The sequence below is a fragment of the Girardinichthys multiradiatus genome, chromosome 2, assembly GCF_021462225.1.
Source record: "Girardinichthys multiradiatus isolate DD_20200921_A chromosome 2, DD_fGirMul_XY1, whole genome shotgun sequence".
In the NCBI taxonomy this organism is placed as follows: domain Eukaryota; kingdom Metazoa; phylum Chordata; class Actinopteri; order Cyprinodontiformes; family Goodeidae; genus Girardinichthys; species Girardinichthys multiradiatus.
Window position 1 is genome coordinate 27,522,146 of NC_061795.1, and position 25,554 is coordinate 27,547,699.

Genomic DNA, 25,554 nt, shown 5'->3' on the forward strand with positions numbered 1-25,554 from the left:
CATTGGTTCTTCATCTCAACGCTTTTCAAAACCAGCGCTTCCGTCGTCTTAAATTGATAACTAAAAAATGTCCAAGATAATTTCAATAAACCTTTGTGAGGTTAATACTTAATGGGTCATTTTTGCCTATTCCATGTATTACTATTATTTAGCGATAATAAACGTAGCAGTCTAATTTTTTGGAGTAAAACAAATAGCAAAAAAATAAATAGATATATATTTCTGCATTTTTTTCTAATAACTATATAAATTTGTAACAGCTCAAACTTCCAGAGAAGTGAAAAGAAAATTATTGGCCAAGTTTCCATTTAGAAATATTCAGACCTTAATTAGTAAGTTTTATGAAATTTAGAGAACTTAAGCAGATGAAAACCAACATTTGTTCATTTGTTATTGGAATGTAACTATCCAGGGGTTGGATCAGCATGTTAAGCACTGCCAAAAAAAGTAGTGTAGAAAAGCTTTTGTCCATTCAGTGAAACTGTGAATATAGCGGGTTTTTGTTTTTATTTTTTTTCCATAGTTCTTTTGTTCTTTTGATTAGTTCTGTTATGCTACAACTTAAAAGAGTCCTCAAAGCATCTCGTTTGTAGGTTATCAATTGTTATTATTCTGTCATCCTTCCGATAGCCTGTTTCACAAATTAACCAGCAAATTACTCAAAGAGCAATGAGATCCCATCAACATTTTTCCCCACTAAGCTAATGACAAAAATAATAATAAATAAATAATTAAATGTTAATAAAGAGTATAAACACTTTATCAAACACTTAATCAAAGTAGCAGTCATCACACTATGTTTCTGTAATCATGCATTGTTCATTCTCCAGCAGCCAACAAATGTTGGGTTTTAAAGGGGACAAATCAAGAAAAATTCACTTTTTTATCCTTTAAATACCTTTTGTTGTGTACTTGGAGTATGTAGGAGTGCAGAAAAGTTGAATTTAGTATCTCCAGGTGTTGCGGAGATATCTTTATAATCTGTTTGGGTCATATTTTTCAGTCCGTTTAGTTTTCTCTATCATCTGTTAGGTTTTTCCAACTGTTACGTCACAGTATTTGCTGAGGATCAGCTAAATAAGATTGTTGACCTGGGGGTGACCAATTTTGTGTATCTGCCACTTTTATTCGCAAGCTCAAGTATGCCTACAATACAAGTTTGGTTCCATTGTTTGGTGTATTAACCCACACAATTCATTACACCGACCTCCAGCATCAGAACCTTTTCAAAGTACCTGGTCACATTTTATTTTTCATTAAAATGTACCCACATCAGTGGGGAAATTTCTCTTTATCTGCGAAAGGCACAAGAACAATATCTTCTGCAACCTCCACCAGTGTCAAGAAGGATTTGCTGAAAGACTTCATCTGATTAAGGGGTCAGTTCCTTCTGTCTAGTGAAACGATGAACACAGCAAAGCAGTGAGCTGCAACTAACACTGAAATGACAACAAACTTTATTTTAGACATGAATTTATTGTTTGTTGATGTGGCAACCTGGCCACTGTTTTGATAGCAGTAGCATCGTGCCTTCTGCGGGTGTGAAGTGCCTCAGTAGCATTCAAAGAGCTCGCACCAAAACAAGTTGTTCTCAGACACACCTCAGAACAGGGGTAAAACAGAGGCCTGTGGAGCTACAATAACAAGGAATTCAGACCAAAGCATTGCAGTTCCACTTAATGTAGACAACAACTGAATGATTTAAGTGTGAAAAGGAAAAGCATGATATGCCCCCTTTTAACCACCGTTTGGGATTTATGTATTTAAATGTTGCTTTGGAACATTTAGTGAAAGTTTGCTGTCCCGTCGGTGCATTAACTGAAAAGAAAATAAAGTGAAAGGTGAAAGGAATGGGTTACACCATGTGTAGCAAAGTACAATATCATCTCACAGCAATTTGCAAGATTACGCCAAGAGAAGCTCTCCATTGAAATTAATATTGTGAATAAGCGTCAGCAGAGGTCAGTGTAGGCTCACCAACAAACCACCAGTACCTCTCAGTAGACTCCAGCAGGTGGAGCATCTGCATCATCTGCATCCTCCAGAGAGTGTGTTTGAATGATTGTGAGTTTTTAAAATTATTATTCTCCGTCAGGACGTGGAACTTGTTTTTACTCCAAATATTGTACTTTAGCATCAAAGGACATACTAAGCTCCTACAAGTGCAAAGAGGTGAGGCCCTGCTATTGCACTAGTAGACAATAGCTGAAACCCAACAGTATGATTACAGTAATAATAGCATCCGCCTACACTTTGAAATCCAACCTGAAGTCTGCTGAAAGCTGCACCTGAATTCAAATAAAACATGTACAACGTGTGTACTGATGTGAGAAAATTTTCACCTTGTCCAATCAAAAAGTCGCGTCCTGCTCTGAACCTTAGAGCTCTATGGAGTTTTCTGACCTGAGTCTGAACAAGGGTTAAAAACTGACCTGACCTTGGGGTTTACAAGGTGACAACTGAGAAGATCTGAAGCAGTGTGCATGCAGACATGCTAAAAGACTGAGACTTCAAGGACTGTTGTCAAACAGAAAGGATTATGCAACTGTCACTGAGCCCTACCTCTCTACTTCTTCATTACAGTCACTCATTAAAGCCGCAGGGCCAAGCTTTACGGTTCAAGGGGAGAAAAAAACCCAACTCAAATTAATTTGCCTTTTTATAGTTTTGCAAAAAAAAAAACAATGACTATTGTCATCTCTTGCCAGACATAGACTGACCCAGATCTCTGAATTTCAATAGTTTTTTCTAATCACTACAATGTCTATATTCTCTTAGAGTACTTCAGAGGTGACCTGACTACTGGCTCTCAACCAAACCTGTCATGTGACTGCTCAGCTCATTTTACAGTCACTCTCCCATTATGGTAAGCTTCCACTGCTAAAATTAGAGGGCCTTCTGCTGAGACGTTTTGGAATGCGACTTTCCTGTTTTCATTCTACTAATAATTTCTGATCAAGATCAATTTCAGTGTGTTCTGACTAAATTTCTAATTATTCATCAAGCTGTTAGCTAAAACAGACAGAGAAATAAACTGAAAACAGCTTACTGATTCAACAGTTATAAGGTTCATAAAAGGTTTTTATAGTTCTAAGAGGTCAAGAAAGTGGAATAAAAATATAAACTGGCTAGTGGAATCTATGAATTATGAAACAAAAGAGAGTGCAGTAGGACAGTAAAATGATTTGTTGCTAAAGAAACCAGGGTTTATTGGCTATCCCAAAGGATATTAAGAATATATGGTCCAAGAGAATAGAAAACGTTATCCTTTTAAGAGAAAAGCTTTTAATGTGAAGATATTTCAAAGGAACTATCCAATGGTGTCTTTTTTTTCACACTAATAAATCTACACTGCCAGTAAAAACGCAACTAATAAAACCTAGATTTCCACAGCAGGATTTTACCAAATGCAATGTTTTTAAAACCCCCCTAAAAAATCATGTTCTCCTTTGTATATATTTGGATCAATGACATCACAAGAGGCACAAGAAGCTGATCAGCTAGCAAAGATGAAGCTGAAACAAACGGTGGTGATGACAATGATCTTCTTCAAAACTTTTACGGATCTGTTTACATTTCTGTTTCATCTTATTTGGTTTTATGCATATTCGCTTCCCCATGAAATGAGTAATTGGCTTTTTATGCTCATATGGGAGTTAGATGATTTGCCCGGAATGGTTTCTTTCTAAGTCTGGGTTTTATAAGATGTGTTTTATTTAAATTTTAAGTGATAGAACAACATGAAGTAGTGCATAGTTGTGAGGTTAAAGGAAAATAATATATAGTTTAACTTTTTTTTAACAAACAAACATCTGAAGAAGTGTGACATGCATTTGTTTTCAGCCCTCTGAGTCGATTCTTTGTAGAGCCGACTGCTGCTGCAAATAAGGATGAATTATTTCACTGTGGGTAAAGCTGTATGTTTAACTTTGTTGTCCTGCTAGAATGTGAACGCCGAGGTCATTTGCAGCCTCAAACAGGATCTTCTGCAATTTCTTTTAGCTCCATCCATCCAGCTTCCCTTTACCAGCTGAAGAAAAGCATCTCCACAGAATGATGCTGCCACAACCCTGCTTCAGAGTGCAGATAGTATGTTAAAGATTTTGTGCTGTATTGGTTTTTATTCCTTCAGGTGTATTGGTCACATATATGTTGTGTCAGTATTACATAGTACCTATTGCCCTGTGCATAGGCTTTCCAGCAACCAACTAATTTTTCTCTAAAGAAAATATGTAAACACAATTTGCCTGTAGCCCTAAAAGTAATATTTTGCTCTTATCTGATCCAGTTCTATCCTCTACATGGAATGTGGCAAACGTCAAACAAGGCTTCTTATGACTTTCTTTTGGCCCCGGTTAGAGGAGTGCTCATCTAATAGCCGTCATGTCAACAGATATTCACACCAGAGCAGTTACCATGGGCCCTTCGGCTGTTTTCTAAGATAAATGCTCTTCTTCCCAGGTCTGTGAGTTTACTTGGATGACCTTGATAGGTTTTCATTTGTACTCTACCCTTACCTATTTTCACATGATGGTTTTAACGGCGCCCCAAGATCAGTTCAAAGCTTCGCACAACTTCCTTACCAGTGCCATGCGTCTTGTTCTTTGTGATGCTGTTTGTTCAGTAATGTTCTCTCACAAACTTCCCAGGTTTTCACAGAGCAACTGTAATTATACAAGAATTAAATGACACACAGATGGACTCTATTTATTTATCAGTTGAGGAATTTATTAGGTGACCAGTGAATTGGATGAACTGGATTTATATTGGGTTATTAGAGTAAAGGGGGTTAATTCTGATCCTTACTTGCAAAAAAAAAAAAAAAATCCTTTCATTTTACAAGTATCACATACATTCCCAATGAAATACACTGTAGTGTGTGGCTGTAACCTGACAAAATGGGTGAAAGTTAAAGGAGTACAAATAACTAAATATATATTGCCAGGTGAAGGAGGGAACAGCACAGATTTGTGCAAATTGAGGTATTTACACTAGTAATGACACTTGTATGTCCTGGCGATTGTCTCTGTGCTTGTGTGTCTCTGACGTAGCGCTCAGCGTGTCCCGCCGGGGAGGGCCAGAAGGGCGGTGCTGCTGACTCCAACTATATTGGAGCGATCCTCGGCGCACATCGCCCCCTCTTCGCTCCGAGTTTCGCCGAGTGTTGACCGCAGAAGTACATCGGGCCCGGGAAAAAGAGACATGGCTGGATATCTAAAAGTCCTCAGCTCTCTGTCGAGGTCGGCCGGTGCGGCTCTTTCCAGAAATCCCGCAGTGCTTGCGCCGGCTGCAAATTGCCAGACTTTGCAACAAAGAAACTGTGAGTGAATGGATGGAGAAAACGACAGGGGAGGTGGTGTAGGGGGTTATCGTCAGCATCGGATTTTGTTGATAAATAAGTAGAGGTTGATGCAGAGCTGCGTTCGTAATGTAATTAAAATGAAATATGGATAGAAATGAGGCGGCTTTTTGAAGCCGGTGGCGCCGCGCTGACTGCAGCCATGTTAGCTTAACGTGTGTGCCGCTGTTAGCCATCTGGGATGCTGTAAATAGCTTTAATGGCGCTCTTGGGGTAAGGCCAACGATGCTGCACAGGCCTATTTAAATGCCTCTGAAACAGCTAGCCGGCTGCAAGTTGTTTTCATTACGAGGAGGTGGATGTAAAAGTCGAGAAAGGTGAAAGGCGGAGCAGTAAAACCGAAAGCTGTCTTTGTGACTTTCTTTCAAAGTTTGAGAAGCAACTGATTCATCAAGTAAAGATATGCGCTAATCTTTATGAATGAAACTGCTTAACAATGTCCGACAACAGACCCTGCATATTTTACACGCAGATTTGAATAATAAATGACGGGTTACTGCGGGAGAACATTTGCGGGCGGTGTTTAAAAAAAAAAAAAAAAAAAAATCGGGCTTCAAATGAGTCAGAGAGATGTTCCGTTTTTAGCTGTCTGTGCGGACATTTGTTATCGTATTCCCCGAGGGAGTTAACTGAGGGGGAAGTGCCTCAAAAAAAGTTAAAAGAAGGTGTTCAAGCACAAATTGATGAACTGTTACTCTGAGGTTGTCATTAGTTCAGGTTGAGGGGCAAAAGTTTCCTCAAGGTCAGCCGCTGCTTACGAGAGTCTGTTACTGAGAGCAATGGCTGCCGCTGCTGCAGCTCAGGGTGCTCTATATGCTGTCTTCTTTTATCCAGACTGCAGCACTTTATTCTCTTTAACATTTAACACATATGTGGAGGGCTGTTTAGACGTTCTCTTTAAATGTTAAAGTGTGACCATTTTAGTACAAGTGTTAGCCAAGAGGCCCACATCAGGGGTCCCAGACTTATTTATAATGTGATCTCTGCAGCTATCCTACCTTTCATAGCCACATAACAGATTGAAACTTAGAGGCAATTCAGCCTTAAATCTCTCCTCATCGACCTCATACTAAATAAATGCCAATGTCTTGCAGTGATGCAGTGTGCATGCAATAAAATAAAAGGATTGGTTAAACTTGGCAGAAGAAGTTTACGTGAATCAAAAATCCTTACGTGGTTTAAATGTGAGAACATACAAATAGGTAAATGAGACTTCACTGGAAACCTCCTACTAAGTTGAATAGTTCAAACTGCTGTGTCAGATTTTCAAAAGAGCAAAATTAAGTCCGAGCATGAAATAGTTGTACGTGACCCGTTTTCACCTGGTGCCGTTTTCAGAGAAAACGGGCAGTAGAAACGCAACTTTTCCCGTTTTCACCAGAAAATTGTTATTCTGTATTATTCTTTTCAGACATTCTTTGGGACTGTGTAATTTGAAAGTGACATTTAGACCAGTTTTCATACATGTGATGTGGGAGCAGGGAGGATTTATTTGCCAAACCTTCAGGTTATAGGAGCTTAACTAGGTGATGAAAGCTTTTGGTAGAAATGAGTATTATACAACTTAAACTGGGATTTTTTACAGATTTTAAGACAGATAAAGCTATTTAAAAGCTGAAACATCAGTGCTTTGAATGGTTTCTCTAGCGCAGTTGAGTTGGTCTTCAAAGAGCACAGTGGCTCAATGATTTAAAAGCTTCCTGAAATTATTTGCATTGGCCCCTGTTTTTAAATTTGGTATATAGTTACTTGAAAACATTAATAGACTATTTAGTTAGCTTTTTAATTTTTTTTATTCGCTCACCTTCCGATGAAGAAAACATGATTTTGTCAGGCCAAAGGTTTGACGTGTACCAGCTGTGTCACAGTAAAAAGAGAGCAAATTAAAGCTGTTTACGTTGTCAGCAGAAATTTCAGTGCAGCGTGACAAAGAAGTGTTTTGCTTTTAAGGGGACAGTCCCCCCCTGATAAAGTATGAAATCCAGCAGCTGGAACAAAAACAGACTCATTAATAGGAGCGTGTGAGTCCAGATGGTGGAGACAAAGGACTGAGTAATGTTTAGGTGTTTATTTTTTCCCAGCTGTGATTGAATCAGTGTGCCATTTAAAGTTTGTCGTGTACATAGCTGATGGTGGTGATAGATAGCAGGTCAAGAATGTTCTGGGTCAATAGAACAACTGGTGGAAGATATCCTTGAGACAACCAGGAAATTAATTAAAATGTGCAAACCTTTTTTCCTAAGTTAAGTTTATCACAATTTTCTGAGACCCAAATCCACCTGAAAAACTAAATGTGACGTTATTTGGTGTATTTTTATTTATTTTTATTTTTTTGGTGATTTCAAGTAGGCCTTTATGGAGTTCCCACAATTTGATAACCTTTTGTAAAAATAAAAATAAAATTTTTCTGATTTGCTTAAAATCAAGTATCATATTAAGTATTAAAGTTAGAACAATGTCATAACTTTTATTTTTAACTTCTGATGCGCAGGTTTAAGAAAAATATAGGAAAATGTCCACTAAATATAGCTTCTTTCAGTGGTTTTATTGTGCAGAAAGTTGTACCTTTTTTCCATTATTCTCATTCTAAAGTAATACTGGGAGTATAACCAACTTATATTAGCGGCTTAATACTAGGTTCCCCAATTAGTGACTATCTGCTCCGGTTTAGCCTGTAGTCGGCTGCTCAACTGAACTCTCATAGCTTCCCAACTGTGATTTTAAAACAGCATTATTTTAATAAGAAGTATTGGTAGTGCTCCTTTAGTTTTTATTCCACGACTGCGGTTTTCGCAAAAATATTTGAACTAAATTAGTCTTTCTTGTAACCAAGGGAAAAGTGCAGTACATTTTTTTTTCAGCCAGAGGCAGTTACTTAGTGTTGCACAGTTGTACAATCCTGCACTCCCTCCGACCTTTTCAGAATGACTTTAACCTGGAGGCACAGAAATGTAGTTTAAAAACCGCTACTTTTTAAAATCTCAGTATACCCTGATATTATCCATCCATTCCACGCCTAATCACAAGTCACAGTAGCAGATCGTTGAGACTGACTGTAAAACCTGAGGTTTCCTGGAATGCAAAGATAAGACTTATTGTTCCCATCAGCTTACATTCGCCGAATTCTCATGTTAATCGTCTTTGTTGCGTTAAGAGTAGCAGTTCATTAACAAATCTTAGTCTCAACTCAGTCCTGCAGCATTGCCTGCATCTAACCGGTCTTCTGTAAGATGCCTCGTCCTGCTAAAGGGATAACTGAAGTGGTTTATGGCTCGGTCTTATCTGCACTGAAAGCCAACCAAAGGGGATAGACGGAAATACGTGCACTTTTGAGCTCGTCTTTACACGCCTGTCCTGAATGTTTGTGTAACAACTGGAACCTAAGACACAGCTTTAAACAGTCCAGTTTTAAAATTAGTCATAAGATTCTTGACCCTTGGACTAAGCATGCTTAATAGTTAAAGCTGGCACTGTGACCTTGGACGGATTATTAGGGTTGTTTGCATAGGCGTGATGGGGTTCTGTTTGTGTGACAGTATTAAAATATTTACTATGTGAAAGCAAGCTCTCATAAACCAGACTGAATTACTGAAATATTAAAGATTTAAAAATACGTATACATCAGAAATGAATGATGTCATCAAAAATTAATAAAAAAATATATATATATATTACTACTTTGTTTCCTTAAACGTGCGAAAATGTAAAAGCCCCCACCTTGTGCAATGTTTCAATTAAGAGTTTTTTTTTTTTTCCTTTTGTGGTTACTTGTCTGGTTTTATTTTTTCAGCTTTTATCTGCCGAGCTGCAAATGATGTAGCAGGTGGGCTCACATGACTTTGTTTCAGCGTGTCCTTCAGAGCCCGAGTTCAGTAGTTGCATAACCGGCTCAGCTCAATGCTGCCCTCCCCTCACTTCTCTCTGCAGGCAGACGGAGTCCTGCATGTGCAGGTTTAGGGCGGCCGGCTTAAGAAATGATGGCAGCCTGTGCAGACTTACCCACAATACACTGGGACAGAAGGTTTGCTGTTCTTTAAATAGCCACAAAAAATCAAGTTAAGTTAAGATTTCCTACTTTATTCTTTAATTTGGTTTGAAATTGTGCTAATATTTGTTCTTATTGTGAGCAGTATATTCAGTATAACTAAGTACTAAGTAAGATTCATCACAAAGTGCCAAAGGTGATGCTTTAAAGTGCTTCCTACTGATGCTTGAGACCCTGCAAGGTAATTCCTTTGCTAACTTGGCAACTTAAACATTTACAGAGCCAAACATAACAACTTGTTCCACTTTTCTGCTGAGAAGTTGATCTGGGTAGTTTCTGTTGTTACATGACAGTGACAGTGCAGACAATGTGTTTTAAAGACCGTGAGACATTATCCAGCTGTCCAACCAGCACAAAACACTAACTATATGTTGGGTTTCTATTCTGGAGTTGAGCCCTTTTGCCATTTTCCCGCTCTGCATTATTCTATTGAGTAACTCGGTGGTCACAGCTGTTTTTCCTACAAAGTTATTTTCAGTGCTCTGTCACCAAGCCGCAGGAGTCGGGTCATGCTTTAGGTTTGGACCGAGAGCTGAATTGGACCGGTGTTTCTTTGACCTACAATACTAGCTTGGATTATAGATTTACCAAACAAACAATGTCAGTCATTTTCTACCACTTATTCCATAGTGGGTCGCAGGGGAGCTGGTGCCTATCTCCAGCAGTCTATGGGCGAGAGGCAGGGTACAGCCTGGACAGGTCACCAGTCCATCACAGGGCAACACACAAACAACCATGCACACACTCATTCATACACCTAAGGGCAATTTAGACAAAACCAATTAACCTAACAGGCATGTCTTTGGACCGTGGGAGGAAGCCGGAGTACCCAGTGAGAACCCACGCATGCACGGGGAGAACATGCAAACTCCATGCAGAAAGACCCCAGGCTGGGAATCGAACCCAGGACCTTCTTGCTGCAAGGCAACAGTGCTACCAACTACGCCACCGTGCAGCCACAAACAATGTTATAGTTGTTTTTTTTTTTTTTTAAACATCTTTGACATTTGGAGTTTGAACCAAAGGGAATGCTGATTCTGTAGGGCTTCCACGGGTCACCTTCATGTTTATTTTGCATCAAACTGTAAAGACTTTAGCGGCAGTGAGGGAAGATTAACTTGGGAGGGAAGTCCGAGTCACTTGATCCTCTGCGCCTCCCTGTACTTTCAGTTCACTGAAATCGTCCTGCTGGCAGGACTCTCACACACTGAGCTGACGGAGAACACACATGATTAGAGATACTCTTTCATGCTGGTTCCAAGAGGAAAGTAAACAAGTAAATATTATGGTAAAACATGTTGATACTGGCACAGAATTTTTAAAATCTGCTCTTGACTTCTTCTCCTTTTTTTTTTTTTATTTCTAAGATATAACCCGAAATTGTGTTATTATCTGTATTTTAGGAAAAATCTTTGATTAATGGTAACGAAGTAAGAAGATTCTGATTTGCTTATTTAAGACCTAAACAGCAGTTTATACATGACATGTTTAAATAAGGAGCTAGATACCAGCAAAATCTAAGGGAAGAACTTTTTCACATTTTCTTACATAGTATTTGTTCAATCTGAAATATTTCAATGTTTTTTGTATATGCCCCGTGAATTTAAACTTCACTTTCCTTATGATCAACAGATGCTGACAAGCGCATCAAAGTGGCCAACCCGGTGGTTGAGATGGACGGAGATGAGATGACCAGGATCATCTGGGAGTTCATCAAAGAGAAGGTGATAATTTGACATCCAGCACTGAAGAAGTAGACGCACAAATGAGGAGGAGGGATCGTCTAGGCTGTGACTGACTGACTGACTGACTGACTGGGGAATATTTCTGTGGGGGGTTATTTATGCATGATGTTGGGGAGGAGGAGAGAACAGATGTTGTTGGCCTAGGAGTCAAATGCAAGAGCGGGTAACTGGCCTATCCCGTTCACCATCCTGGTTAGGATTGTTTTACTCTCAGAAAAAAGTGCAAATACTTTTCTAGACGGCAATACAGCTGAAACTTAAAATGTGTAGTGTGGTGTTAATTGTCTTCTTTCCCCTCTGCTGTGTAGCTCATCCTCTCAAATGTTGACGTAGAGCTGAAGTATTATGATTTGGGTCTTCCGTACCGCGACCAGACTGATGACCAGGTCACCATCGACTCCGCCCTCGCTACTAGGAAATACAACGTGGCGGTTAAATGTGCCACCATCACACCCGACGAAGCCAGAGTGGAAGGTCTTTAACAAATCTGTGACCCCAACTCTTATTTGTTTATTTTTGCAGCTTTTCACATTTAATGCTCATACAGTTTAAGCTGACAAATATTAGGAATATTCTTAAAGAAACAGTCTGTACGAATTTAAACAAAGTTTTTGATCAGCAAAAATGTGAGCAGGAGTTGATTCTGTTTGGGAAGCTATGCTTCAATTCATGAGCTTTTTGGGCACCAATAGGCTTTCACTCTTCTGCCTGCAGAAAATACTTTACAATCCTGGGTCACAAATTGGCTTGTAAAAATGTAGTTAATCTTGAAAACATTATAATCAGTGATTTGTAAGGACTGCTTCAGGCTTTCCCATCATTATTGATGCTGATGATGAAAAAGAGTATTAATGAATGCTAAATATTAGTTATTACAGGTCCTTCTCAAAATATTAGCATATTGTGATAAAGTTCATTATTTTCCATAATGTAATGATGAAAATTTAACATTCATATATTTTAGATTCATTGCACACTAACTGAAATATTTCAGGTCTTTTATTGTCTTAATACGGATGATTTTGGCATACAGCTCATGAAAACCCAAAATTCCTATCTCACAAAATTAGCATATCATTAAAAGGGTCTCTAAACGAGCTATGAACCTAATCATCTGAATCAATGAGTTAACTCTAAACACCTGCAAAAGATTCCTGAGGCCTTTAAAACTCCCAGCCTGGTTCATCACTCAAAACCCCAATCATGGGTAAGACTGCCGACCTGACTGCTGTCCAGAAGACCACTATTGACACCCTCAAGCAAGAAGGTAAGACACAGAAAGAAATTTCTGAACGAATAGGCTGTTCCCAGAGTGCTGTATCAAGGCACCTCAGTGGGAAGTCTGTGGGAAGGAAAAAGTGTGGCAGAAAACGCTGCACAACGAGAAGAGGTGACCGGACCCTGAGGAAGATTGTGGAGAAGGGCCGATTCCAGACCTTGGGGGACCTGCGGAAGCAGTGGACTGAGTCTGGAGTAGAAACATCCAGAGCCACCGTGCACAGGCGTGTGCAGGAAATGGGCTACAGGTGCCGCATTCCCCAGGTCAAGCCACTTTTGAACCAGAAACAGCGGCAGAAGCGCCTGACCTGGGCTACAGAGAAGCAGCACTGGACTGTTGCTCAGTGGTCCAAAGTACTTTTTTCGGATGAAAGCAAATTCTGCATGTCATTCGGAAATCAAGGTGCCAGAGTCTGGAGGAAGACTGGGGAGAAGGAAATGCCAAAATGCCAGAAGTCCAGTGTCAAGTACCCACAGTCAGTGATGGTCTGGGGTGCCGTGTCAGCTGCTGGTGTTGGTCCACTGTGTTTTATCAAGGGCAGGGTCAATGCAGCTAGCTATCAGGAGATTTTGGAGCACTTCATGCTTCCATCTGCTGAAAAGCTTTATGGAGATGAAGATTTCATTTTTCAGCACGACCTGGCACCTGCTCACAGTGCCAAAACCACTGGTAAATGGTTTACTGACCATGGTATCACTGTGCTCAATTGGCCTGCCAACTCTCCTGACCTGAACCCCATAGAGAATCTGTGGGATATTGTGAAGAGAACGTTGAGAGACTCAAGACCCAACACTCTGGATGAGCTAAAGGCCGCTATCGAAGCATCCTGGGCCTCCATAAGACCTCAGCAGTGCCACAGGCTGATTGCCTCCATGCCACGCCGCATTGAAGCAGTCATTTCTGCAAAAGGATTCCCGACCAAGTATTGAGTGCATAACTGTACATGATTATTTGAAGGTTGACGTTTTTTGTATTAAAAACACTTTTCTTTTATTGGTCGGATGAAATATGCTAATTTTGTGAGAAAGGAATTTTGGGTTTTCATGAGCTGTATGCCAAAATCATCTGTATTAAGACAATAAAAGACCTGAAATATTTCAGTTAGTGTGCAATGAATCTAAAATATATGAATATTAAATTTTCATCATTACATTATAGAAAATAATGAACTTTATCACAATATGCTAATTTTTTTAGAAGGACCTGTATTTTCACTACAAGTAGATTTTGGTGCAGGAGAATGAATGGCTGCCTGCAGCTGAATTCCATTTCATTTCAGTTTATTTATATAGCACCAATTCACAACACATGTTGTCTCAAGGCACTTGACAAAAGTCAGGTACATACATTCCAATTAACCCTAACCAATGAACAGTGCAGTCAGATTCAGTTATTTTTTCAAATTGGATAAAATGTTTTTCTGTCTAAGGAAAGGAAACCCAGCAGATTGCATCAAGTCAGAGACTTGCAGCATTCCCTCCTCCTGGATGAGAATGTAGAGACAGTGGACAGTCACAGGCATTGACGTTGCAGCAATCCCTCATACTGAGCATGCATGTAGCGACAACAGAGAGGAAAAACTCCCTTTTAACGGGAAGAAACCTTCAGCAGAACCAGGCTCAGTGTGATCAGCCATCTGCCACGACCAACTAGGAGGTTTGAGAGAACAGAGCAGAGACACAAAGAGAACAAAGAAGCACTGATCCAGGAGTACGTTCTATGGGAAGGAAAAGTAAATGTTAATGGATGTAGCTCCTTTAGTCGTTTCACCTAGAAAGAAAGAACAGATAAACTCTGAGACAGTTTTCAAGGTTAGAGTCTGAAAGAGAGCAGATAGAGTTAGTTACAGTTAAGCTGAGTCAATTGCCATGTCTAGGAGAGAGAAAGGGTTAAAGACTAAAAGACAGGGCCATGTGGATCATCTGTAGAAGGTGTCACAGGCAGACACAGAGCCAGGCCAGGTGTAGCTTCTAGGAAGAGAAAAGAGAGAGAACATAAAGTTAAAAGCTGAAATAACAGCAAATAATGCAAAATTGGAGAGTAGTGTGAGAATGTAGTGAAGAGGGTGAAAGTGGTCATTATGTCCTCCAGCATCCTAAGCCTATAGCAGCATAACTACACAGATAGTTTCAGTTCAGATTATATAGTTAAACGGCGCTTATTTACAACAATGTCGTCTCAAGGCACCCCACAAAGGGTCCCACTGATGGTCATTTTTATACTAAATACCACAACGATTGGGATACCTCTCTCTGTCAGACTGATTATAACCATTGGAAAAGAGAAGGGGTCATACAGGTAGCAGAAATGGAGGGTGTGTTTGCACCTCAACCATAACTGAGCCGGTTTAGGCTAAACCTGACTCCCCCTTACTCCAACCAACAGGGAGGGAGCCTTCCTCCCTCCCTGATAACCTAAGCCACTCTAACTATAAACTTTATCAAAAAGGAAAGTTTTAAGCCTAGCCTTAAAAGTAGAAATGTGTGTTTTCTTCTTAGAAAGGGCTAAAGCTTTTTTAATCTAATAGCTTTTTGAAACATATATGAATTCCGCTTTTAGTAATTTGTCAAAGGTTTAGACAGATTGCCTCAGCTGTAAAGTCAATAAACCAAACGTCTGACTGCTGGCTGTGTTGTGTGGATGTTTGACTTATTTCTCTCACTTAAGATGTTTTCTTATGTGAAGAGTTTAGCCTGAAGAAGATGTGGAAGAGTCCCAATGGAACCATCAGGAACATCCTGGGGGGCACCGTGTTCCGTGAGCCAATCATCTGCCAGAACATTCCCAGGCTTGTTCCGGGTTGGACGCAGCCCATCACTATCGGCAGACACGCTTTTGGTGATCAGGTAGGACTTAACCCCGCCTGGCACTGCTACACATTTTCAGGGTTCTTGCACATTTATAGAGATTCTGGAAAAGTATGAATTTGGTAGTTAAGATATAGAAGTTGGGATTTGTAATTGGGGAAAACATTTTATTAGATTTCAGACTTTGTTCCTTATCTGAAATATTAAATTGTGTAATCCTGAAAAATCAAAAAAAGATTTTACCTTGATTTATCTTTAGATGACCACTACACAAAGTTTTAGTCCAACGCATTGATCATTTTGGTTTTTGAGTTAATGATATAGAACCCACAGATAATCAGACCCAAACAATTGCGAGCAAATGAATTATTTCATAACCTTTTTGGCCTCTAAATGGCTTTAGATTGTGTTTGAAACAAAATGTAGATATGCATTGATTAGATTTCTTCCTGACTTCAGCATTACGGAAATTCAGTCAAATGTCAGGGATTTATAGAAATAACTGGGAAAATTTAGAAATTTGAATTGGCAAAAGTGTGGAATTTAGAAATGGAAAATTGTTCCCACCGACACGTATAACATCAGATGTGTTTCCTAAAGTTCAGCTTGCTGTGTTCTCCTACAGTACAGAGCAACAGACTTCGTTGTGAACCAGCCTGGCAAATTTAAGATGGTCTTCTCTCCTGCTGATGGAAGCGCAAGCAAGGAATGGGAGGTCTATGACTTTCCAGCTGGCGGCTGTGGAATGGGCATGTACAACACAGACGAGGTGAGCAAAGACAGAACGGAGATGGATGACAAATTCAGAAATCTTTGTATTTTCCACCCTCAACCAAACAAACCAGCAGATTTAGGTGCCTGAGCTCAAAAGTGTCAGTTTTAAACGTAGTTGCTAACCTGGAACGCCTGTTGCATGTACAGTACAGACCAAACGTTTGGACACACCTTCTCATTCAAAGAGTTGTCTTTATTTTCATGACTATGAATATTGTAGCTTCACACTGAAGGCATGAAAACTATGAATTAAACATGTGGAATTATATACTGAACAAAAAAGTGTGAAACAGCTGAAAATATGTCTTATATTCTAGGTTCTTCAAAGTAGCCACCTTTTGCTTTGATTACTGCTCTGCACACTCTTGGCATTCTGTTGATGAGCTTCAAGAGGTAGTCACCTGAAATGGTTTTCCAACAGTCTTGAAGGAGTTCCCAGAGATGCTTAGCACTTGTTGGCCCTTTTGCCTTCACTCTGCGGTCCAGCTCACCCCAAACCATCTCGATTGGGTTCAAATGATGGTCCAACTAAACGCAAACCGGATGGAATAGCATGCCGCTGCAAGATGCTGTGGTAGCCATGCTGGTTCAGTATATCTTCAATTTTGAATAAATCCCCAACAGTGTCACCAGCAAAGCACCATCACACCTCCTCCTCCATGCTTCACGGTGGGAACCAGGCATGTAGAGTCCATCTGTTCACCTCTTCTGCGCCGCACAAAGACACGGTGGTTGGAACCAAAGATCTCAAACTTGGACTCATCAGACCAAAGGACAGATATCCACTAGTCTAATGTCCATTCCTTTTGTTCTTTAGCCCAAACAAGTCTCTTCTGCTTGTTGCCTGTCCTCAGCAGTGGTTTCCTTGCAGCTATTTTACCACGAAGGCCTGATTCACACAGTCTCCTCTTACTTTTGACTTTTGGTCTGTACTGTACAACTTGGTTCTTTCTTTCACTTTAACTAGAACAAACCTAGAATGTTGTTCTAAAGAAATAGAAATAAAAACAGCTATGCAGACTTCCATTGTGTATGCATTGTTTTAAAGTATACAATTATTAGCACATGACTTTTTTTCCTATGATTTGCACTATTTGACCCATATCTGTGTGGATCAGAATTGTTTTGAATAAACCCAAAGAAACAGTGCAGGGGGATTTGTAAAATTAGCGGGACATTGTTGCCAGCGGGCCTGCTACTTTTCAGCCCGCTTTGCTTCTGTTTTGTTTGCCTTCATCAGCTCGGTGTGTTTGACTTCACAACATTAGGTGTCATCACAGATGACTCATCTCGACAAGGGGAAGGTTGTGAACATTTTACAGCGGGCATGAACTGTTTGTTTTCTCTCTTCACCAGTCTATCACAGGGTTTGCACACAGCTGCTTCCAGTACGCCATTGGCAAGAAGTGGCCACTCTACATGAGCACAAAGAACACCATTCTGAAAGCTTACGATGGCAGGTTTAAAGACATTTTCCAGGATATCTTTGAAAAGTGAGTGTCTGAGATTAATTCTTGAAGTTCTTTCATAGTCATTGAAGGGAAAACAAGAAGATGAAAATATTTCTTTGTATGTCCTACAGACATTACAAACCAGAGTTTGACAAACTGAAGATCTGGTATGAGCACAGGCTTATTGATGACATGGTTGCCCAAGTGCTGAAGTCCTCAGGAGCGTTTGTTTGGGCTTGCAAGAACTATGATGGAGATGTTCAGTCTGATATTCTTGCACAGGGTGAGAGATTTGAAAAGCAAAATTTGTTTATTTTTAATAATGCTTGCCCAGTGCGGGAGCTGCACTAAAGGATGGGTTTACTTTCTCTTTCAGGCTTTGGCTCTCTGGGATTAATGACATCAGTGCTTGTCTGTCCTGATGGCAAGACTATTGAGGCCGAGGCAGCCCACGGCACGGTGACCAGGCACTATCGCGAGCACCAGAAGGTTTGCAGCCATCAGTCTTTGTCAATCACCCGCTCTGTATTGGGAAAACATTTCAACTGGGCTGTGAAGGAAAAAAAAAAGAAGAGATGCGTTATCTTCTTTTACAGTGTGATCTGTGGCTCTATACTGCCACCTTGTGGCGGAAATAGAGGGAATGTATTGCAACCTGAATAAATAGGGGTGCATCTCAATAAATTGGAAATTATCGAAAAACGTTATCTAAATTTAAAAGTGAAACTCTTACTACATAGAAACAGAGTCATATTTCAAGCATTTATTTCAGTTAATCTTGGTAAATATGCCTTATAGCTTATGACTAAAAACCTAGAGTTTAGTTTCTCAGAAAACTATATAATAATAATAATTATAATACCACTTTTATTTGTCTTTGTCATTGTAATTTTACATTCCAATGAGATATGTCCTTAGGGAACAGCGACCGGAGAGCATTCTGGGACTAAGAGTCTTGCTAAGGGACCCAGATTGTCTGTGTTTCGAACTATGGGACTTACGGCCTCTCCAGGACGCAGTTTGCGTCCTTGAAATAAACAGAATTAAACACTTGTGGTATCACTGTGTGTAATGAGTTCATTTAGTATGAGTTTCACTTTTCAAATTGAATTACGGAAATAAAACAAAACTTTTGAGGTATATTTTAATCTTTTGAGATGTACATGTGAAGTAGCTGATTTCTACTTAATTAATTTGTCGTCAGGGGAGGCCGACCAGCACCAACCCCATTGCCAGCATTTTTGCCTGGACTAGAGGCCTGGAGCATCGAGGCAAACTTGATGGCAACCCTGACCTCATAAAGTAAGAGTTGTTATATGTCTGGAAACACTCTGACCTTAAGGTGAAATGGGGGGTTTACAAAGTTTTTTTTTATTTGCAGGTTTTCACAGACTCTAGAGAGGGTGTGTGTTGAGACTGTTGAGAGCGGCGTCATGACCAAGGACCTTGCGGGCTGCATCCACGGCCTCTCCAAGTAAGTTTATTTAAACAGTAATATTTAGTTTTGCTGTGGAAAAGAAAATTATTCGACCAATGTCTTTTAAGCTTTTACTTCTTCTAGCACTAATAACATTTTTTTCCCAAGATCCTTGACACTAATTTGATCGAAAATAATGGTGAATAAGAAATGCTGGGTTGTGCAACATGTTGCATTTTTAACAAACTTCATGTACATTATAGGGATAGTCTACAATTTTACTAGTGAGATTATGTTAAAGGTTATAAGAAATTAATATCTTACTGGAAGTAGGTAACTCTTGGCATCTTAACCTGTTTTAAATCCAGATTAGTTGCTCCTGGAGACAAAAGCACATTGCTATTCTGAGAGCGAGATTTCTGTTTTCTTAAAACAACTTCAACCTCAAAGTTATAGCTGCAAAAACTATTTTATGAACCTTTCAACTGTCATTAAGTTAGCATAGTACAAGTTTTTACAGGGAAGCTGGAGAACTGCAACCATTTATCTTCCTGTGTGAAACACATCTTGAGTACGAAACATTTATGTTGTTTTCGTTGGATGTAACTGCTTAATAAAAAAGTATGGTAGGGTAAAGATCAATATAATAAAAGCAACATAAACAGCTATGATATATTTGAGACTGGAATTGTTTTAAGTTCACTTCTTTCTTTGGAGTTTCACAGACGAGCCGTTTGCTTCAGTCTCCAGGTCCAACTAATTTGAATTTATACTAAGTGAGGATGCCAAGAGAGTTAAGTAAGACACTAACTCCTTATAATGGTTTAACAGAAATTCACTGACTAAATGTGTGGGGCAAAATATATATTTCCGTTTGGAAGGTTCACTCCCAGAGGTTTCTCAAAATGTGATTGGTAAATGTAAGGCTTTGTTTGAATTGACCGTATCGCACAGCTTCAGGATGAATTAAAAAGCAATAGTTCAACAATTGTGGATGCAAGGTTCCTGCTTGCACAGGGCAAACATCTCTAGTAGGCATAGGCTGGTGTGACAGTCTGATACACTCGCACACACACACTACATAAAGTGTTTTTAAAGTTAAGATGAGGATATCGGTAAGATAAGATAGTTGGTAATATTCTGATGCATAGTCTTTCAAAAATGTTGAATTGCTAAATTTTGTAGTAGTTCTGAAATACGTATTGAAGTGAATATTCTACCTGTTGGGTGTTCTACACTTTAGAGTAAAAGCTAGTGAAAAAACCTGATATGTGGTTAAATATTCGGCCTAAAAAGCCGTACCTGTGCTAATTTAGTTTCCACACCACAGTTTTATATTTTATGTGCTGCCCAAAATATTTATAACTGTTGTCTGTCTTGTAAATGTGGGTAAAGCATAGAAGCAGTTTTTCAGCCAGCTGACCAGCAGCAGGGAGGAGGAACGCTGATGTTCTTTTCTTCATACAGCCAGATAAAACTCCAGCAACACCAGAACGTTTTCAGACGTTTAATCTGCAGGAACAGTGTAATGGATCTTCTTGTTTTACTGGTAACCAGCCCTTCCCTGAAAGAAAAAACTCAAGGAAAAACTATGAACAAAGTTGCATTTTATTTAATTTTATGAAGTTACAATTTGACAAGTTTAGTTAAAAAAGGTTCATGCCACTAATCGGTTCGTGTTGCAGCTTCTCGGAATCTTTTTTGTTTTATTTGAGGATTTTGTTTCTTCTAGTTGGGTGAAATCTTTCAACTGTCTTGTTTTTATGAGAACACTGAAGGCACCATTCGCCCAAATCATGATCCCAATCCCAGGCTACGTCGTGGTGTATTCTTTTCATAAAACTGCAGCTTTCTTTCTTCAAAAGGTTTTCTTTTTTGGGGAGGTTGAACATTATTTTTGGATTATGTTGGCTGTATTTATGCAAATGTCTTTTTTTTTTAGCCCAGGTTCACTGGAAGACTCCCTTTTAATTAGTCTTTTATACTAAATGGACCAACGTTTGTCCTCTCAGTACTTTTTGTTCTGTTGACTCTCATTTAAAATAGATTTTCTTTTTAAGATACTATCATTACAGTTTGGTAAATCTTTTTCACACGGTGTAAATCTGCTGATTTAACAGTTTAATGTCTAAAACTGGCATTTAAGGAGTTGAAGATTTAGCAAAATGTAGATGTATGTCTGACGAGGACTGAAGTAATTAATGGCATTCATAAAAACAATTGCTATTAAAAAACGTGTTTATTAGATGATTTGTATAGAAGGTTTTCGTGGCAAACTTTAAATGATCTTAAATGAGATTGAGGAAGAAACTGGACTGATGTTCTGGAGGTTGACACTCCCAGGTGTAGATTTTTGTTTAAATAAGAAAGACTTAAATTACCGTACTTAAAAAGGCCGCTAATTGGTTAAAAACTCTAAAAAATGCATAAAAATTAGTTATTTATAGTATTAAAGTTTTGTTTTTTTTAAATACATTGATGCATAATATTCTTATGGCAGTTGGAAAAGCTTAACTGTTATCATGGGATACTGGTGGAGCACATAATGAAGGGACTCCAGAGTGTTGGGGATTTTCCAGATTTAGATAAGAATGGGGAATAAAACATTTCCGTACTTGATTTCTTCTCCCATTGTTTTAAAGATTCGTCCACCACCCCCCACTCCCATCAATCTATCCATCTATTCTTCAATCCATCTGTGCATCTAGCCATCCAGCTATCCATCCATCTGTTAATTATCCATCTGCCCATCATTCATCCAACTGTCCATCCGTCCATTCACGCATCAACCCATCTGTCTGTCCCTCCATCCCTCCTTTCAATCGTTGGTTTTTGTAGGTTAGATATTTGAAGCCTGACTGCTGTAGAAGTAGCTGCCATAAATTCACAGCTAACTTGTATATTTAAGGGACTGAGATCTCTGACATTTGGGCCTGGAGAAGAATGCAATTTTCAAATGACAAATGTGTAGGAACCCTGAAGAGACGATGGAAAAAACTAAAAGAAAGTCCTTGTCCTTGTAGGTAGGTTATATGATTGAAAAAAATCTCCTCTGACACCTTAAAAGAAGAGCTCACATCTCTTTGGATTCCAATCGGATGATCTGCTTTCCACCAAACTGGGTTCCTATGCAGTCCAGGACAGCCTGGAACAGTAAAGACATTTATGTCAGTGTTTTTCCATGCCTCTAGAAGTGGGGGAAAGAATATGGTATGGAAAAATGACTTTATTTCCAGACTTTCCTCCCTTTTTATAAATGTTGTATCCTTCTTTCTGTGTCCGTCTACTCCCATTCCTTATGTCCTTCCTTTCTACCATTCATCCTTACTGGTATCCTGCCTGCCTCTCTCATATACTTCCTTCTGTCCTTCTTTTCTTTGCTCCTCATTCTTCATTTCTCCCTTCTGCCCTTCCTTCCTTGTGTCCCAACTTCCTCACCTCTCTGTCGTGTTGTTTTTTTCTTCCCTTCTTTCTCTGTTTTAGTCTTACGTTCCTGGCTTCTTTCCTTTCTTCTTTGTCTTTTGGCCCTTTCTTCCTTCCTTATGTCACAACTCCCTCCCTCCTTCTTGTTCCTTTTGCCCTTACTTCTTTCACTGCTTGTTTTCTGCCTTCCTTATGTCCTTTTTCTTCTCCCTTGTGTGCCAACTTCCCTCCCATATGCTTTCTTCTGACCATACATTTTTTCCTCCTCATCTTTTCTTCTTTCAGTGTGTCCTACATTTATGCTTGTTTTTCCTATCCACCCCCCACCCCGCTCTTCTGCCCACGGAAGAAACATTATTGATAAATTCATAGTGAACTTTTGTATTTTAAAATGAATGAGAAGCCTGGAAAGTTGAGTCTGGTAAAGTGTGGAAATTTCACATGGAAAATATGTAGGAACCCTGACAAAACTATTTAAACTGTGTAAAATAATGACAAAGGATGCCCACATTTCTTATGTAATTTACAGAGAAAAGAGAGAGAAAAATAAAACTTGGACCATATGTGGAAGAAGATGCGGTAATTTAATTAATGTGAAAAAAATCGAGAAGTAATGCAGTTATTCTATGATTGTTAGTATTTAGTAAGCTGTACCAGATATGTAATCGCTGTAGCGTCGCCACACAGAAAAGTTTCTTTTGTGTTTTGCTTCTGAGCTAGTGGTTCATAAAAAAAAAAAAGTTCTAAAACATTTTATAAACCAGTAAATTTAAAACCAGCATTCAGAGATTAACTAATGATAAAAAGCTCAGGTGCGGTCACAGTTAAAGGAATGGACCCATTTTGTTTTTAGAGCATCTTTGTTTTGGGACATCAAGCCTATAATTAATCCAGGAAAAAAGGTTTTGGTGCTTTCAGTATCAGAATGTTACTATAAATATTCAACATTTCTTTCTTAGGTTGTACTAAGAGTATGATTTGCCTTCTTATGCGTTAGCTTCTGAAAATGTTTTTGGCAATAACTTCTGATATTCAGGAACGTTCGTTATGTTTTCTACATTTTTGTTTCGTACAAATGTTTGTGGCCGATTTCTGATCACCTATTTTGAAGAACTAAAAGTTATAAATGCAGTACTTATTTATTTCTACTCTGAATAAATATTCAGCTGACTCTAACAATAAAGTGTTTATGGTAAAATAAAACAATGACTTCTCAACAGCAGCTCAAAGTTACTGAGCTGTCTGTCTGTGTCACTTACGATCTACAAAGAGGGTGAAATACTCCAGGTTATTGGACAGAGATATAGGAACAAATCAGACAATCTTCTGTTTCATTTAGTTTTTTTGCACACATGAAAGTGTAAGAGTTCCTCATGTGACAAGATATTCATTTTCCTGCAAGATGATTTCAAATTAACTAGCAGCTGTGTCCAACCTTTTTATTATTTAATTTTTTCTATAATTGTGTGACAGCAGTGGACTTTATTTGACATTATGTAGACCGGAAACGGGCAGAGAGAGAAGTGGGGAAGACATGCAGCACAGGTCCCAAGGGTCAGTAATCGACCCCTGGACAGCTGCATTGAGGAGTCATAGCCGCTGTATATGAAGCGTTCACTCTACCGCTACACCACACGCCGCGCATCATCTTACTATTGTAAAGAAAAAGATCATATTTTCTGTTATTTGAGATTGTTAAATCATTCTCTGTGAACAGTTGTTTTTTCTTCTGACCTGAAGCATCATCACACCATGTGAGCGAGTGAGCTGTCTGTATTACACAGCTCTGCGGTTAAACATGCTTTTACTTATATTTCAAAGCTAAGACAACATGACTACAGACTTAACATCTCAAACCGTCTTTAGCGTTCTATATTAGCAATTAGTGGTTACCATTAATACAGCATTCTCAGTGTTCCCTGTAGAGTCGCTAGACCATTACATTAAATGAGATTTTCAAGAGGCTACCAACATTTTCTAACCCAGCATGTTCCTTTACAAACCGTCTTGAACTCTTCAAGGGGATAAACGTTAGGTTTTCAGTTCTCTTCTGGCATCTGAATCCCTTTTGTGTCACCGAGTTAACATCCAACAGGTCTATAGAAAATGGTTTTCTTTCTAGAAGCTTTATACATGTTTTATGGTACCTCTTAAGTTTATTTTTTTAACACCTCACTGATGAAAATGGCCAACGATGAGTCCTCTTTGTTCACTAACATCATCTACCAAGAAGAGTGTTCTGAGCACAACCTGGTAGTGCTTATGGATGGCGAGTTCCCTGATCGGAAAAAAGGTTGCATTTTTACTTTCCAACTGTACTGATCACCGATCAGGACCAGTTAGGTGTAAAATGGGCCATCTCTAGTCAACTGCTGATCTCTCGGGGCGTTTGTTTTTATAAATCTTTTCAGTCCAGCTCTAGAACTGAGTTTATATGATAAAAGATGTTAAAAAACGAAGAAAAGTTAAACTCAACCTTTCTCTGTTTGAAAATGAGTTGGGGATGAGGAGATTTATTAATTCCTACCTGTGCTTAGTCAATCCTATATACACTTCATAGCCAGCGTACATGAAATAGGTTATTCATTTTAGTTTTAAAATATATTTAAAAAAAGCCAACATCTGGTGAAGCTGTTCATCCATACACAGGTTTAAACAAAATTTTAATACAATTTAATAAAACTATTTTACAATGATTAAATCTTGTTTATTTCTAATTTGCATATTGATCCATCTTTTCCAGAGTTCAATTCAATTTGATATTAAATGTTTTGCCATTTAAGGGTTATTAATGGTTTGTTATTTCATATGTGTTCATAGTTAGCCTGATTTTCTTTCTTTTTTGTTTAATTCTCAGTGTGAAGCTGAACGAGCACTACGTGAATACCACAGACTTCCTCGACGCCATCAAAACAAATCTGGATAAAGCCCTCGGCAAGTGAAGGACTTGAATCGGCAATAAGAGCCAGGAGAGGGCATTGTCACTCTTATGTTTTTGTACCTCATTTTTAACTTGAAAGGTCAACAAATCCACTCGTATTTCACCCGAAGGAGCATACACTGTAGGATAAATTAGTGTTATTTTAGGAAATTAAAAGAATGAGTCGTCCTTCCATCTGATGGCCCCATAAACACCTGACCCATAATGTGCAAGTTTTACTTTTGTAATGTGTACTGTATTCAGTGCTGTGTTATGCCTTGAGCAGGAATGAAGACTGTCAGACATGCTGGCTAATAAATCTTGTTTGACCGAT

At 38.9% G+C, this 25,554-nt stretch overlaps 1 protein-coding gene across 1 annotated transcript; it reads left to right on the forward strand.

The window, feature by feature from the left end:
* The first annotated feature begins 5,120 nt into the window (after window positions 1-5,120).
* idh2 (isocitrate dehydrogenase (NADP(+)) 2) lies at window positions 5,121-25,554 on the forward strand. Its single transcript, XM_047391422.1, has 11 exons — window positions 5,121-5,320; window positions 11,037-11,128; window positions 11,458-11,623; window positions 15,114-15,274; window positions 15,861-16,004; window positions 17,366-17,502; window positions 17,592-17,743; window positions 17,837-17,949; window positions 18,665-18,762; window positions 18,842-18,934; window positions 25,158-25,554. The coding sequence occupies exons 1-11, from the start codon at window positions 5,203-5,205 to the stop codon at window positions 25,240-25,242; spliced, it is 1,359 nt and encodes a 452-aa protein (XP_047247378.1). The 5' UTR covers window positions 5,121-5,202; the 3' UTR covers window positions 25,243-25,554.

What these genes read in the sequence shown, in the direction of transcription:
- idh2 (XM_047391422.1), top strand. Translation starts at nt 5,203, where the DNA reads ATGGCTGGATATCTAAAAGTCCTCAGCTCTCTGTCGAGGTCGGCCGGT. An exon ending in GTCTGATATTCTTGCACAGG is followed by an intron (nt 17,744 to 17,836) that starts GTGAGAGATTTG and finishes TTTCTCTTTCAG; the next exon opens with GCTTTGGCTCTCTGGGATTA. An exon ending in ACTATCGCGAGCACCAGAAG is followed by an intron (nt 17,950 to 18,664) that starts GTTTGCAGCCAT and finishes ATTTGTCGTCAG; the next exon opens with GGGAGGCCGACCAGCACCAA.